This window comes from Gastrolobium bilobum, unplaced genomic scaffold (genome assembly GCF_033153095.1).
Source record: "Gastrolobium bilobum isolate Gb01-03AN ecotype WA unplaced genomic scaffold, APGP_CSIRO_Gbil_v1 utg320631, whole genome shotgun sequence".
NCBI classification, from domain to species: domain Eukaryota; kingdom Viridiplantae; phylum Streptophyta; class Magnoliopsida; order Fabales; family Fabaceae; genus Gastrolobium; species Gastrolobium bilobum.
The window spans coordinates 1-16,558 of NW_026898727.1; the positions used below are offsets into that span (position 1 = coordinate 1).

Genomic DNA, 16,558 nt, shown 5'->3' on the forward strand with positions numbered 1-16,558 from the left:
GATTTACTGAGTATCTTACTGCCATTCTTTTTTCCCACATTCATGTACTTGATAAGTTGGTATGAGAATCCAGCCCAGCTTGCCAATTTTTTAAATCACCTTGAAATCTGTATCTAATATGTTTCTGTTTCTTTATCTCATAACAGTTCAATAGGGAAGCTGATGGCTCTCTTAAACCTTTACCTGCAAGGCATGTTGATACAGGCTTGGGTTTTGAACGATTGACCTCTATACTGCAGAACAAAATGAGCAATTATGACACTGATGTCTTCTTGCCTATCTTTGATGCTATTCAGCTGGTATGTTGGTAAAGGCATTATTAGGTTTAAGTATATTTCCTGTATGTTCTTGGAACGGTAATAATATTTAGTCCTGAATTTGTTATATTTGAATTGAAATTCTTGTAATATGGTGTCACTCATCACTCTTCTATAAGGTAGTGCCTGTACATATGGTAGAGAGAGGAGAGAGGATTGTCAAATTTGTCTGCCCCAGCAATTAACTTTTCACATAAAGAAGTTTAAGTGAAATGCTTAAATGTATAACTCTTGCAAGTTCATTAAAATTGAAATAAACGAGGAATTTCAAGTGGACTGGGATTTGGGTAGAGTGTGGAGCTGTTACTCGTGTAATATCCATTGGTCATAGTGCTTTCCCCCCCCTGTTTTCTGGCTTTTTCCCATGGATATAAACATATAGTTTGCTGTAGGTCAAACCAGATTAAATTCCATTTTTTTTTCTGTTTGCACACCTTGATAAATCTAGGTCTGTTGGACAAACTAACTTTTGTATCCCCTCGAGTTGCCTCTTCTGATATCTTTATACCTTTTGACAACTCCTTAACTTTTAAGAAATAATTTTTTCGGCCCTCAAGAGAATCTCCATAAAGTAAATTATGAATTCTACTTGCTATTGTTGAATACTTGTTTTTTTAGAGTTGTTAGCTGTCTATATATGTAGTTGACGTACAACACTCTTCATGAGCCATGGTGTGGATTTCTACGTGCTTTTTTCAAATCCTGTGATTGGATGTTTGAGCTCTTGTTGAGAAATAATGTTTTGCTGTATTTTTTTCTAAAATTTTTTTTTGGTTCAGCACTCTGATTTAATGTTCGTTACTATGAACTGCTTGATAATTATATTGATAATTTATTTGTTTTCCTGTAACCCATTTGCAGGCAACAGGTGCTCGGCCATATTCTGGGAAAGTCGGACCAGATGATGTAGATAAAGTTGACATGGCATACAGGGTTGTTGCAGATCACATCAGAACTCTGTCATTTGCAATTGCTGATGGGTCTCGTCCTGGTAGGATATTGTAGACCTGGTATCTTTATTCACATTTTTTTTCCCTTTACAATTTACAAATTTCAACTTCTAGTGTCATAGTTTGCTGTCTTTTTTCCCCATGTATCGAGGGAGGCCTGTTCTTCAGAGACAGGGTTGTACCCTGTTGGTGGCTGCACCCCTTAACCCATTTATTAAGGCTTTTGACTTTTATAATTTTATTTGTTTGTGATACAAGCTGTAGATCAGTTTGACTGTGTGAACAGTATGTAACTGTCTCTCTTTAAAATTAGGATTTCCACCTGTTATATTTTTTGATGATAGAGAAAGGACTTCGTTCCTTAATTCTGTTACGTTTTCTTCTTTTGAAGGTAATGAGGGCCGTGAGTATGTTCTGAGGCGTATACTCCGTCGAGCTGTTCGTTATGGACGTGAAGTGCTAAAAGCTAAAGAGGGTTTTTTCAATGGGTATGTATAATGGTTAGCCACTTTATTCCGTTGCCAGAATCCAGATCTTAAACTTTTGTGTTGGATTCCATATCCTAGTGTCATAGTTATCTAGAAATTATATTTGCCTGTTATTTCAAAGTTGATTTACTTGTTTAAAAAAATTTCACATTATTATGAGTCATCTGATAGGCAATTTCTGGTATATATAAATTAATGAATATACATTCTGTTTGTAATTTTTTCCCCTCATTTTTTTCTGAATCCAGGCTTGTAAGTGTTGTGGTGAATGTGATGGGTGATGTTTTCACCGAGCTAAAACAACAGGAAGTCCACATTAGGAACATAATTGAAGAGGAGGAGGAAAGTTTTGGTAGAACCTTAATTAAGGTGAGGATAGTCTCGTTTTATCAAGACTTCTTTATGATTATCACTTATCAGTCTCCTTGACATAATGACAGCCATCCTTCGGATTAGTTTTGTTTCTTGTGAACTCAATGATTTATCATCGCTCTATGGATAGTTTTTGTGATTTTCTTTTAGTTATATGCCCAAGAATAAAAAAATCTGACTGTTTTTACTTCTCCAGGGGATTGAGAAATTTGAGACAGCTGTTCGACATGTTCAGGGAAAGATACTTAGTGGGGAGGCAAGTAGAATCTGTTATTTTCATGGTTACCTAATAGTCATATTTGCTTGTTTTAATTACTGTTTTTACTCTTGTCAGCTAAATGTTTTTCTTAAGTTGGGTTCTTGCAAGTATATGCAGACAATATTTAAAATTCAAAATAAATTTATGAAATTTTCTTTTGCTCTGCTATTTAATTGAGCTATTTGTTGTTATTTGTCTTTGGAAAGACACTGGAATGAAGTCATGTGATTTAAATACTGCACATATTTATCAATCTTGGAGAGCATTGCACAACGGCAGACCCAAAAACTGCTATAGCGTGATAGTGGTGTAGCTGCCTAAACGAATTCCACATAAATGCTTCCCGAAGTGGCCGGAGCGAGAAACAGTTAAAAAAATCTTGCCGGAACAGAGATTGCCTTCGGCTGGAGACAGAGCCATGTAATGGTGGGCTTGCTGGAATAGACGAGAGAGAGAGAGAGAGAGCTCGATTGGATTTTGCGAGAAGATGGTTGTAATGATAACATACATAAGAAAAAATAGGTGGAAAGTTCAGTTTTGCCTCTTAAAATGATGTTGGGGCAGAGGGAATTTATCCTGCCTTAGCGGCACTGTAGCCTGCGATTTTGGCTGCTATCATAGCCGCTATACAAACCGTAGCGTATCTGTTCAAAATTAGTGGAAGGGGGATGCTATGCCGCAATAGCAGCGCTATTGCATGCGATTGATAACCTAGATAAATAGGTCAGTGTTAACAAATTCATTTTGTGGATAGTAACAGAATATTTTAATGAAAAAAGCACGAAAAGTAAAGCTAATAAGGAGGTCAAGATATCTCCCATTACAGAAAAAGCAAAGCACGTCATTGTTAACAAATTGTAAAAACAGATTTTTCTCTAATTGTTGTAAATAATTGCCTTATTTTTGGCAAGTGTCTTCCTCTTATGCCAGGGACTATGGATTGTAAGTTTCGGATGGAACCTCAATTTGCAATGAAATGAAATACATATTCAGATTATAAAGACAGATTACAATGGAGACCAGCTCCTATCCAACAACAGAACACTACAACAATGGCTGACATAGAAACAGTGGGCATAGCCCTTACACTAAGAAACACAGAAATTGCTGAAAAGTAATAATAAACATAGAAAGAACAAGAGGAAAAACTCCACTCCAAGATAACAACCTAGCCTTGAGAGCTTCTCTATTTCCTCTCCAAATTCCCCATCCTAATTCCCCAATTACAAATAACAATCATCATAGAGAAACCACATCCTAAACATCTACATATAACTAATTCCTAACTAATGGGCTTGGATACTTTATTAAAGGCCCATCAGTTTCCCATATGTTTGTCGTGAAGATCATGAAATTAAAACTTCTGATGTTTTATACAAAAATATTGATTGTAAATATTGTCATATTGGTCACAAAGTTGCAGTTAAAATCACATCCCTGCTACTGCATGATTGGACTAGTGTTGATTATTTCGTATTTCATGGTTGAGCTTCTATCAAATGTTGATTCTGATTCCCTTTTGCATAATTGTAATATAATTTAATTTAATGTTTTTCGTAGCTGTTTTTGAATAGGTCTATGGGCAATTTCTAATACAATTATCTCTTGATTATAGGAAGCATTTGTCTTGTGGGATACATATGGATTCCCATTAGATCTCACTCAGGTAGGTGGATTTCTTCACTGTAATACTATGTGGAATTGTTAGCACGCCTTATGTTTTTTATTTCCTAATATTTTCTATTTATCAGCTGATGGCTGAAGAAAAGGGATTACTTGTCGATGTCAATGGTTTTAATAGTGCAATGGAAGCTGCTAGAGAGAGATCCAGAAATGCTCAAACAAGGGTATCTTAATTTGCTTGAATGTCTCTTTTCCCTACCCAACTTTGGTCTGAATTTTGAAGACATTCAATAAAACTGAGGATAAAGAGACATACCCATTTATTCTTTTTCCCTGCCTTCCTCACAACTTTCTTTTGTTACTGTCAGCAAGTTGGTGGTGACATTGTCATGGATGCTGATGCTACCTCAGCCTTGCACAATAGGGGCATTGCTCCAACAGATGACAGCTTCAAGTACGTTTGGCTCAAGGTAATCTTTTTTGTTTTTTTTAAGGACTCCGAGGGGATAAGATAAGTTTTTTTAACGTAAAAAGAAAAAAAATTATCATAGTGAAGTATTCCGAAGGAGGATAAGAGATATCCTCCACAAAAGCAAATCTCAATGTAAAAATGGTATCTTATTTTATGTGCTGAATGCCTAACAGAAGTCACAAAAAAATTTATATATGAAAGCATGTCCAAGGACAAGTATCCAAGCACTCCACTTCAACCAACACCAAAGTAAATTACAAGTTACGCATTTCTGCTAAGTTTTATGCCACTTGCTTTTGCCTAAATCCTCTTCTTTATTGGACTTGAAACAAGCCTCCCAATTTGCCAAATGGTGCTCTTAGTTTTCAAACCTTTACACAAAGCAGTCTCATTTGATCTCTATTATATTATCAGCTATCGAATAGAGAAAACTATACAAGAATACTAGGTGTGGAAGCCTGAATGAGAGTGATGTGAACTATGGAATAGGGAAGTTTCTATTATTCTCTCTCTTGCCCCTTCCCACGTCCTTTGCTTACACTGGATAATTTGATGGCATGCATCTTGACAACTTACAAACTGAAAGGAGAGATAGCGTACTAATTTGTGGTTATCTGTTGTGGAGTTGTATTAGACTTTTTTCATTCTCTGTTTATTCCCTTGATATTTTTTCAGAATCAGCTACTGTCTTCCGTTGATTTCTATTGTTCACCACTTCTTGTCTTAGGACCATGAGAGTGTGGTAAAAGCAATATACACTGGTTCCGAGTTTGTGGATTGTGTTAATACCGATGGGGATGTTGGTGTAATTCTGGAATCTACAAGCTTCTATGCTGAGCAAGGTGGTCAGGTATTAAGCCCTGTAAATAATTTATTTATACTCTTTTGCAATTTATTTTTATTTGCTTTAGTTAAAGGTTATGATTATTATTCATTTTTTCAATTATAAAACTATCTTTTTGCCAGTAAATATGATCAAGTTGCTTGGACATTTTTCTTTGATTTTTTTCAGTTATTGTTTTCTTTTGCAATTTTTGTTTATATGTTTTCAGTTGTAATTCAGCATGTTTTCAGTACCTACATCCTCCCCATTATGGCATTAAGTCAATGTACAGGTTTTTCTAATAGATGCATAATATATCCAACATAAAATGCCATAAAATGAGGAGCATATTGAATGCCTGTCAAATTCTTTGAATGGTATAAGTGTGGCTGTCAGCCATCTTAATCTTATTACTATTTTAAGGGGGATTAAAAGAATGCATAGCATTGTGCTTTCTTATTTAGTAGATGCATGAGTGCACTTCTTAACAAGGACAATTGGTGACGAACTTGGCTATTTATATCCATTACCTTATTTGTATCAGGTAAAGATACTTGAATATAAAATAATAGAAGAATAATATGTTGTGTATTGATCTGTGTCAGAGAGTTACAATATATAGAGACCCTAATGGGCTTAAGTGAAAGGCCCAAACCTAACCCAAACCTAATCCTAATACAGTCAGAATACAGTCAGAATATTTACGGATAAGACGGAATCCAATCATATCTAATCATATCATATCTAATATTCTAACACTCCCCCTCAAGCTGGTGCGTATATATTATGAGCACCAAGCTTGTTACAAATGTATTCAACCCGAGGACCTCTAAGAGCTTTAGTGAAAACATCCGCTAGTTGATCAGAGGAGTTGACGAAAGCAGTCTTGATTTCTCCTGACTGAATCTTTTCTCGAATGAAGTGACAATCAATCTCTATATGTTTGGTCCTCTCATGAAAGACAGGATTAGAGGATATATGTAGCGCAGCTTGATTATCACAGATGAGTGTCATAGGTTGTTTCTGTTCACAAAGATGAAGCTCCTAAATCAACTGCTTTAACCAGACTAACTCACAGGTAGCATTTGCCATTGCACGATACTCAGCTTCTGCATTAGATCGAGCAACAACAGGTTGTTTCTTGCTCTTCCACGAAATTAAGTTTCCTCCAAAGAAGACACAATAGCCAGAAGTAGAGCGCCTGTCCGAGGGTGATCCTGCCCAATCAGCATCTGAATAACCACAAATTTCTGTATTTCCCTGATCTGAATACAACAAACTTTTTCCTGGTGCTCCTTTGATGTATCGGAGGATCCTCACAGCAGCATCCCAATGTGAATCACAAGGGGAATCAAGAAACTGACTAGCCGTACTAACAGCGAAAGAAATATCTGGCCTAGTCACAGTAAGATAGTTGAGCTTCCCAATTATCCTCCGATAACGTCCAGGATCAGATAACGGCTCCCCCTGTCCGGGCAATAACTTGACATTAGGATCCATAGGTGTATCAACTGGTTTACTCCCCAACATACCAGTTTCTTCTAGGATATCCAGGGCATATTTCCTTTGACAGATAGAAATGCCCTGTCTGGATTGCGCCACCTCAATTCCCAAGAAGTAACGCAGCTTCCCAAGGTCCTTTGTTTGAAATATACTAAACAAATGCTGTTTTAACTGACGAATTCCATCTTGATCACTTCCGGTGAGAATGATGTCGTCAACATAGACTAACAAATAGATACACTTATCAGGAGATGTAATCCTATAAAACACAGAATGGTCAACTTTACTGCGGATTAAGCCAAACGCCTGAACAGCAGAACTGAAGCGACTGAACCATGCTCGAGGAGACTGCTTGAGACCATATAAGGATTTCCGAAGACGACACACCTTTCCAGACTCTCCTGAGCAACAAAACCAGGTGGTTGCTCCATGTAAACTTCTTGTAAATCACCATGAAGAAAAGCATTTTTGATGTCAAGTTGAAGGAGTGGCCAGTGACGAACAGCAGCAAGGGCAAGAAAGAGGTGGACTGACGCCATCTTAGCGACCGGAGAAAATGTATCGCTATAATCAAGGCCAAAGATTTGAGTAAAACTCTTGGCAACTAAACGTGCCTTGAGACGATCAATATGGCCATCAGGTCCAACTTTCACAGTAAAAACCCAGCGACAACCAACTATAGACTTCTCTGGAGGAGCAGAAACAAGGTCCCAAGTGCCATTGGAATGAGGTGCAATCATCTCATCAAGCATTGCTTGGCGCCACCCTGGATGGGAAAGTGCTTCACCTGTGGTCTTAGGAATAGAAATAGAAGAAAGACTAGAAACAAAGGTGAAATGAGGTGAAGAAAGACGGTCATAACTCAAAAAGGTATAAAGAGGATAAGGGTTACGAGTAGTACGTGTACCTTTTCTTTGAGCAATGGGAAGAGTCTCTGATGAAGGATCCGGAGGGGAAGAAGCAACAGCAGTGGGCGATGAGTCAGCAAGAGTTGAGTCGACAGGAGGCACAGTTTTGCGACGCTGATAGGTGAGAAGTGGACGGTCCTCAGGTATAGAAGCAATAGGTTGCTCATCTGGAATAGAAGCACCTGCAGCTGGCAAAGACAAGTCAAGAAAAGGGACAGGAAGTACATGATCAACCTGTGACATCTGAGATGGGATAGAATTAAAGGGTTGTTGATCAAGAAAAGTGACATCAGCGGAAACTAAGTAACGCTTAAGGTCGGGAGAATAACAACGATAACCCTTTTGAAGACGAGAATAACCAAGAAAGATACACTGAAAGGCTTTGGATGTTAACTTATCCTTACCAGGAGTGAGATCATGAACAAAACAAGTACAACCAAAGACATGTGGAGTTAGAGGATAAAGAGGAACATCTGGAAGCAATAGATTATGAGGAATGTCATTGTGGAGCACAGATGAAGGCATGCGATTGATGAGAAAACAAGAGATGAGTACAACATCTTCCCAGAAGTGAAGGGGAACCTGCATATGAATAAGAAGGGTACGGGCAGTTTCAATGAGATGTCTGTTTTTACGTTCAGCCACCCCATTTTGTTGTGGAGTGTGAGGACAAGTAGTTTGATGTAAAGTACCTTGTGTGGCCAAGAAATTAGAAAAATCAATAGAAACATATTTCTTAGCATTATCACTACGTAGAATACGAATAGAAACACCAAATTGAGTATGGATCTCAGTAGAAAACTTTTTATAAATGGAAAATAGCTCGGAACGATTTTTCATTAAATAGGTCCAAGTGCAACGGGAAAAATCATCAATAAAGGTAACGAAATACCGAAAACCTAAGACAGACAAGGTACGACTTGGACCCCAGATATCTGAATGAACAAGAGAGAAAGGGGCATCAGCTCGTTTATTGACTCGACTGGCAAAAGAGGAGCGTGTATGCTTCCCTTGTTGACATGACACACAATCTAAAGACTGAAGACCGGACAAAAGAGGAACCATTTTCTGCAACTTTGAAAGACTTGGATGACCAAGGCGACTGTGGATAAGTTGTGGAGATTCTGTGAGAGAGCATGCTACTGAAGGACGAGGCACATCCAGATAATAAAGCCCTCGTGACTCACGACCCACTCCAATCATTTTCCCCGTACCCGGATCCTGCACAGAAACAGAATGGTTAGAGAAAGTAATGGTGCAAGTGAGAGAGTGGATCAACTTACTAATAGAAATTAAGTTATAAGGGATGCCAGGAATGTAATAGACAGATGTCAGGGCCAAGGTAGAGGTCGGACGAGCTTGTCCAATCCCACGAACTGGGGCTTTGGTTCCATCTGCAAGGGTAAAAGACGGTAAATGATCAGAATAAGTAAGAGATGTAAAGAGTTCCTTATTACCACATAGATGATCGGTAGCACCGGAGTCAAATATCCAAGTGCCAAGTGATGTAGAATGAGAAACACAAGCAACAGGATTACCAGTATAAGGCTGAGACTGAGGAGAAGCCTTCCTGAGAGGGGTTTGGAGTGCAGCATAGTCCGAACCTGAACCAAATGATGCATTGTCTGACTGAGCTATATTTGCAACAATAGGGAGAGTTAACCTCCGAGAGATCAGGAGATGCTGCTGCCATTTAAAGATAAAATATAAAAGCCGTAAACGAAGGCAAACGATATCCAATCAAAAAGAACCACGCGTCTAAGGTCAGACCCACAGAGAAACAATCACAGATCCAGAAAGGGGAGGAGAAGGCGAGCTTCTCTGTCCAAGGCCGGCCGGAAAAAAGCCGCCGGAATAGTGCTCACACGCCGGCAGAAGGTGGCGCGTGAAGCCCACGCGCAGAGAAGATAGGTGGCGCGTGACGGCGCGTGGGAGATGCGTTGCTGACCGGACCACCACAGACCTGGTCGCCGGGAAGAGAGGGTCCTGATCGCGTGAAGTTTGGTCGGAAAAGTCGCCGGAAAAAGTCTCTGGTTGCCTGAACAGTGATTCTGACGGCGGGCGGTGGTTCCGGTGGCCGTCGGAGGTGCTGACGCGTTTGGAAAAATCACTCAGAGGTTGTTTACAGCCCTAGAAGGCTTGCCGGAAGGACGCACGGCAAGAAAGAGGACTCCTAAGCAGTGGGCTTAGGTTTTAAAGCAAAAAACAAGGTTTCTAAGCGGAAGCGAGGGTTTCCAGAACGAAAGAGCTCTGATACCAACTTGAATATAAAATAATAGAAGAATAATATGTTGTGTATTGATCTGTGTCAGAGAGTTACAATATATAGAGACCCTAATGGGCTTAAGTGAAAGGCCCAAACCTAATCCTAATACAGTCAAAATACAGTCAGAATATTTACGGATAAGACGGAATCCAATCATATCTAATCATATCTAATCATATCATATCTAATATTCTAACAAAGATTTTATTATAAACAGTTTTAAATGTTAAGGAAAATTTGTAATGTATGGCACTGTTTGTGATAGAAGAAAGTATTTGGATACTGGAGTAAAAATTCATTTACAATGATGTGATATTTCAAACTGAAAGATTTTAAAGTTAAGTTGAAGATATCAAATTTAAATCAAAACTAGATGAGAATATTGGAGATATGAGACATTTTAATTCTAATAATACCTACGACTAAAACATCATAGTATGAGATGGTTTGAACTTTAAATTATAAAACAGGTGATGTTGAAGGATTTTGCTAAAGGGAATCATCAAGCAATAGATATGGGCAAAGGACTATTATATGAATATAGGGACCCTAAATAAAATATTCCATCCCTTTAATTTGTTAGTGTTATGTATGTGATGTGTTTTCCTTTTTTTTTTTTTTTACATGTATAGATTTTCGATAGTGGATCACTTGAGGGGCCACATACTTCGTTTCAAGTTCGTAATGTTCAAGTTTATGGAGGTTTTGTTCTTCACATTGGTTCTAATGGGACTGGTATCGCTGTTGGTGACAAAGTAGTATGTAAGGTAAAATTTTATACTTTTATAGATTTCTGCATGATTTTAAATTCCTTCTTTATTTGTTTACTTCCCTGCTTACTTCAAATACCTCCTTGTTTAATTGGTATCTTTCATTACTTTTTGGTGCATTTGTATTCCTCCTTATTTATTTGCTATCTCTCATTACTTTTGCAGGTTGATTATGGAAGGCGTACCCTTATAGCCCCTAACCATACCTGCACACACATGTTAAATTTTGCTCTCAGGGTATGTTGAAGACACCATTGAATAAAGCATTACTCATTCCATTCTCGGATCTGTGTGTGTGATGGTTGAAATTTCTTATGATGAATGCAGGAAGTTCTTGGCAATCATGTTGACCAGAAAGGATCTATTGTTCTTCCTGAAAAATTAAGATTTGATTTTTCTCACGGTAAGGTGAATTTAGTTGGACTGTTAGAATAATCTGAATGTGAAGTTATTTATTATGCTTCAATGAATAGGCAAGCCTGTTGATGCTGATAATTTGAGGAGAATTGAGTCAATTGTTAATGAGCAAATCAAAGCTGAATTGGATGTGAGTGCAAAGGAGGCAACTCTTGCTGAAGCCAAGCGTATCAATGGTTTGCGAGCTGTTTTTGGAGAAGTGAGTAGTGTAAATTTGAATATCCTTTCTTGTATTATCCAGGATCATGTTCTTCATTATTCTGCTTTGATGTAGGTTTATCCTGATCCAGTTAGAGTTGTGTCGATTGGACAAAAAGTTGAGGATCTCCTTGCTGACCCCGAGAATGAAAAATGGTTATCTATTTCATCAGAATTATGTGGTGGTGAATATCCTAGCTATTAGCTAATGTTTCCTTTGAAGATTTCTTTCTGAGTTTCTTTTGGAGATTTCATTTTTACTTTCTTTCTGAGTTTCTTTTCGGGATTTCATTTTTACTTGATGATATAGGTACCCATATTTCAAATACCCGAGAGGCTAAAGCTTTTGCACTTTTGTCTGAGGAAGGAATTGCAAAAGGAATTCGCAGGATAACAGCTGTCACTACTGAACGTGCTTGTGATGCGATGAAAGTGGCAGATGAATTTGAGCAGCAAGTAGATGATGCGGCTAAGTTAGAAGGAAATTTGCTGGAAGAGGTTGGTGTTGTGTATGTGGGTTTCTGTTTGTCTAAATTTTTGTAGCATTAGGCTTGTGTTTTTTCCATTCTAGTTGGTTTGCCCAGTTCAACCAATTGAATTCTGAAATGTCTAGCTCAGTTCATAGCTAATGACTGAAGAGGTCAAAGTCAACAACTGGCTTAACCATCCGCCAAAGTGAAACCAATTTAGGTATAGAGTGAACCTTAGAATTGCTAATTGTTAAGCAGAGGTATCAAGCTAATTATTGAGCCTATAAAATTCCAAGTTTGTACCTAATATGAAGGCCTAGTGGAGCCTATTCAATATTGTGGATAGTATGTAAATACTCATGAGCATGAAACCTCAGTTGAATTACTTAAGTGAGGAACAACTAAATACATCTGTTATGGCCATGGTTGTCAAACTCACGAGTAAACTCGCAAACTCGGACGAGTTTACGCTTCTGGTCACCCTCAACGTTCCTGTTTCCATGCGAACTCGCTTTTGGCACTCAAATGGTAGAAAGCCGTGTTTTTTGGCAAACTCTTAAGCTCGTACGAGTTTAACGAGTTCAAGGAAATGGAGAGTGACCCATGAACCCGAAAATTTGACCCAAAACCCATCTTATAAATGGGTTTTTTAAACACAAGAAACCCTAATACCTGGTTTCAGCCGCCACGTACTGCTCAGTGAGGTCGCGCGACTCTGTCTGCTTCGTCCGATGTGCTTTGTCGTGCTGGATCGTCTTCTCCAACGTGCTTCCTCATCGTCTGCAGCTTCTCCGACGTGCTTCATCGTCGTTCGCAGCTTCTCCGACCATCTTCTCTCTTTGTCGCCGTCGCGATTGGTGTTCTCTACCTCAGTCTCTTCTCCGTTTCATTTCTTTCTTCTTCTTCTTTGTTTGCCTCTGTTTCGTTTATTTTTATTTTTCTCTGCCTCTGTCTCTCATTTGTTTATAATTTTTTTTTCCTATTTTTAATTTTCACCAATCCCTGTTTGCTTTTATTTTTTTTCTCGTTTCTTTTTTTTTTCGCTTCCTCTATTTCTCTATTTCTCTATTTCTCTGCTTCAATACCTTTTTTTTAAAAAAAAAATATTCTTTTTAATTTTTTGCCTCTGTTTCGTACATTTGCTGCCACACGCCAACGCCACACCACATGTATATTTGATAAACCAAATGTGGGATAAACCAAATTACCTTTTTTTTTTTCTCATGTTTGCCTCTGTTTTGTTTTATAATTACTGGGAAAAATAAAATTAGTCCACTAACAATTATTTTGATTGTTGTTTGAATTAAACTTGCTTATTATATTACTTTATATGCATGTATAAATATAATTTATATACTTTGTTACGATTCAACGATCCGTGTTACGATTCTGCGATTTACGATTTTGGTTCACCCTTCCGAGTTTGTGTAAACTCTCGAGTTTGACAACCTTGGTTATGGCATTGGAAGGTCCTCTCTTCTTGGCTTTGGGGATCCAAAAAGATGTAAATTTGTGCTGCTAGAATCGATACTAGACTGTGTTTTCATGTTTTGTAATAAGTTCAATTTATTTTCTCGGCTCCTTTTACACTGTTCAAATATGTAGAATATGTATTTGTATGTTGACTTCTCTCGGCTTGCCTTGTGTGTGCAGCACTTGTACTGTACTACTAGTACATGGCATAATCTGAATTTATAAATACAGTAGTTTGGAGCCTAACAACTGATGTTAGTCCATACCCTCTTTTATAGGATTCTCTCTTGCTCTCTTTTTCTCTTTCTCTAAGTTATTGAACCTGGTTATCCTAGCAGATAGATATGCAGCATATGCCTCTATTCCAAAATCGTAATTAGTTAATTTTCTGTTTCCCTTTTGTCACAGAAAGTTTCATCTCTGAAAAGCAATGTGGAAACGTTATCAATTCCTGCAGCCAAGAAAGCTGACATCAAGACCAGGATAGTCCGGCTTCAGGTATAATATGTATACATGGAATTTTTTATTTTTGGGTACATAAGAAGGGCTAAAGCCTTGTATACATGGAATTAATTTGCGAGCATTATGCTTTTTCCCCGGTTTCACTATTTTCAATTTTAATTGTCATCCTTTTATTTGCTCATGCATGAAGTCCTATATTGTAATAATGTCATATTTTTCGTAGGATCAAGTGAGAAAAGCACAAAAGCAGGTTGCTGAAGAAAACAAACGTAAAGCTATAATGATCACAGCTGAGAAGGCTGAATTAGCTGCTTCAGATGGGAAAACTTTTTGCATATCTCAAGTTGACGTTGGTCTGGATGTAGCTGCAGTTCGTGAAGCAGTTACAAAAGTCATGGACCAGAAGGTAATTGCTGATTCTTCATTTATTAAGAATCTTCTTGGTCTCCAGCATTGCATTAAATGATCTTATTCTGTGTTGAATTTAATGCATAATATGCTTCGTAGCTTAAATTTTGTCGTCATCATCATATGCATGAATATGCTCCGTGAAATTATGTTATGTGTCTTTGGCAATTATATTCTCTGTTAACTTCAAAGAGTAACTTGTACCAATGCTGGCCGATGAACAGGGGTTGTCTGTGATGGTTTTTAGCACCGATGAATCTACAAACAAGGCTGTAGTTTGTGCTGGGGTGCCAGAGAAAGGAGATAAAGGTAAACTGGATGTATCAGAGTGGTTGAGTAATGCTTTGGGGCCTCTAAAAGGGAGATGTGGCAAAGGAAAAGGTGGTCTTGCAACAGGGCAGGTTAGTATTTGACTGATTTATCTAATTGTTGCACAGGAGTACAATTTGATTTTAGTAAATACTAAAATAGCATGGAAATTTTCAATTCTTTATATTACATATATCCTTTGTTGTCCAATAACCTATGCCACTTAAGCATTAGTTTGTGGTTTGAGGATTTTGTTGGTGGGGGGAGAGCATATTAGTTTATTTACTTTGAAATGCTTTTGCTCAAAAGCATTTTAAGATTGCTTGATTTTGGACATTTCGAATTTTTGATGACATCAACCATCAGCAACTCAGGAATATTTTTCATAATTGGAATTATCATGTAGCATGTCGACTTGTTAAAAAGAAAATGTTCATCAATTCTGGATGCGTAGCTGTTTTTTATATTATATCTTACTGATTTGTGTGCGACCTACCCCTTTTCAGGGTACAGATGCTTCACATGTGAATGAGGCTATGGATCTTGCAGCAAAATTTGCATCAATGAAATTGATTTAAGAGTGTATTGCAGTATTTCCTTCCTGGGGTGAAGGCATGATACAATGGTTTTCTTTCGTCTGATATAACCATACAGAAAGGGAAGGGCAATTTGAAGTGACTGTTAAATCTGGATGAGTTGAATAGACTTCTAATTTATAGTGTCTTGAGTATTCTTTTGGTTGATACAAACGGGTGCCTAGATGGCGAGGAAACATTTAGTTTTGTATATAAAAGATCGCAAATTGTTCCACAATACAATTACAATTACAATTACAATTACAATTACTTTGATTTAAGCAGGCAATAGAATATCAAGATATTCTGAAATGTTTGATCGTCACTTTTTTAAAGGCATTTATTTGTTGGTTTTATTATTTATGTGCCTTTGAATTTTGACGATTTCAGCATTTCATTTTTAATAAACGATCCATCACGTATCTGCCCACCGTCCTTGAAGCAAATTATATCCTAGAAAGACAAAATTGTACCTATTTTTCATTTTTCTTAATCAAATAAATTAAAACGAATCACTTGGTAGATAGTTGAGTTCAGAATTTTTGTAACCAAAATAGATGAAACAAAAGTGGATTGCATGTTATCAGCATTAAAATAGTTACTTATTTTAGTGGTGTACACGATTCTTTTAGTGGTATACACGAATCAATTTTGACAAACTGGAACATGAAAACCTGTCAAAAATGAAAGAAGTCAGATAAAATCAGTGAGATTTTGTTTCACCAAAACTAACACTTTTATGGCAATATATTTTCTCATAACATAAAAAGAAATTAATGAGATCTACTTATTTTCTTTCTTTTCTTTTTTTTGGGTTCTATCTATGTTTTTGTATGTTGAATAAGATGATTTATTTCAGGGTTTTGTTAATCTCTTTTTACATAAGATAGATATCTTATTTTGTAGAAAGAAAATGGATGAGTCCTACAGTTATAAGAAAAAAGAAGAAAAAGAAAAAGGTGAAGTGCGAAAATCGAAGTGAGAGAGTAGGAGAGAAGTTATCTTATGTAAAAGGAGAGTAATATTTTCCTTTATTTCATTTTCATGCAACATGAGAAATTGGGAAAACATTTTCTCTTTTTAAAGGAGAAAATTTTCTCCTACTAGTGACTCATAACATAAGTGGGTCCCTACTTAATTTTTTTTTCTCTACACTATTTTGTAGGCCCCACTTATACTATGAGTCTTTAGTAGGAAAAAGAATTTCTCCTTTAAAAAGAGAAAATGTTTTCTCTAAGAAATTATATCCTCCACTTTTATTATGATAATCTGAACCAAATTGATGGGTTTATTATTGATAATTTAAGTTTGAGTGAAAAAATCTCACATCATGTAAAAATGGACTAAGCAATAAATATGTAAGTGGAATGATCTATGAACTCAATACTTTAAAATTTTATTTTGGGTTGAAATGTGGTATTGTTATATTTTTTTGGGATAGTTTGTCTTATAGTCTATTGAAATTGATATCTTAGTTTGTGAGTGGGTTATAATC

The 16,558-nt window shown here is 37.1% G+C and overlaps 1 protein-coding gene across 1 annotated transcript; it reads left to right on the forward strand.

The window, feature by feature from the left end:
- Positions 1-146: 146 nt before the first annotated feature.
- Positions 147-15,345, forward strand: LOC133283604 (alanine--tRNA ligase; the record flags this gene model as incomplete). Its single annotated transcript, XM_061480485.1, has 19 exons — positions 147-299; positions 1,179-1,308; positions 1,659-1,755; positions 2,004-2,124; positions 2,324-2,387; positions 4,006-4,052; positions 4,138-4,233; positions 4,378-4,479; positions 5,209-5,331; positions 10,614-10,748; positions 10,917-10,988; positions 11,079-11,154; positions 11,225-11,367; positions 11,443-11,551; positions 11,677-11,864; positions 13,718-13,807; positions 13,995-14,177; positions 14,404-14,580; positions 14,995-15,345. Coding segments are annotated over 19 exons (2,178 nt in total), but the record flags the coding sequence as incomplete, so codon positions are not given.
- Between the last annotated feature and the right edge of the window lie 1,213 nt (positions 15,346-16,558).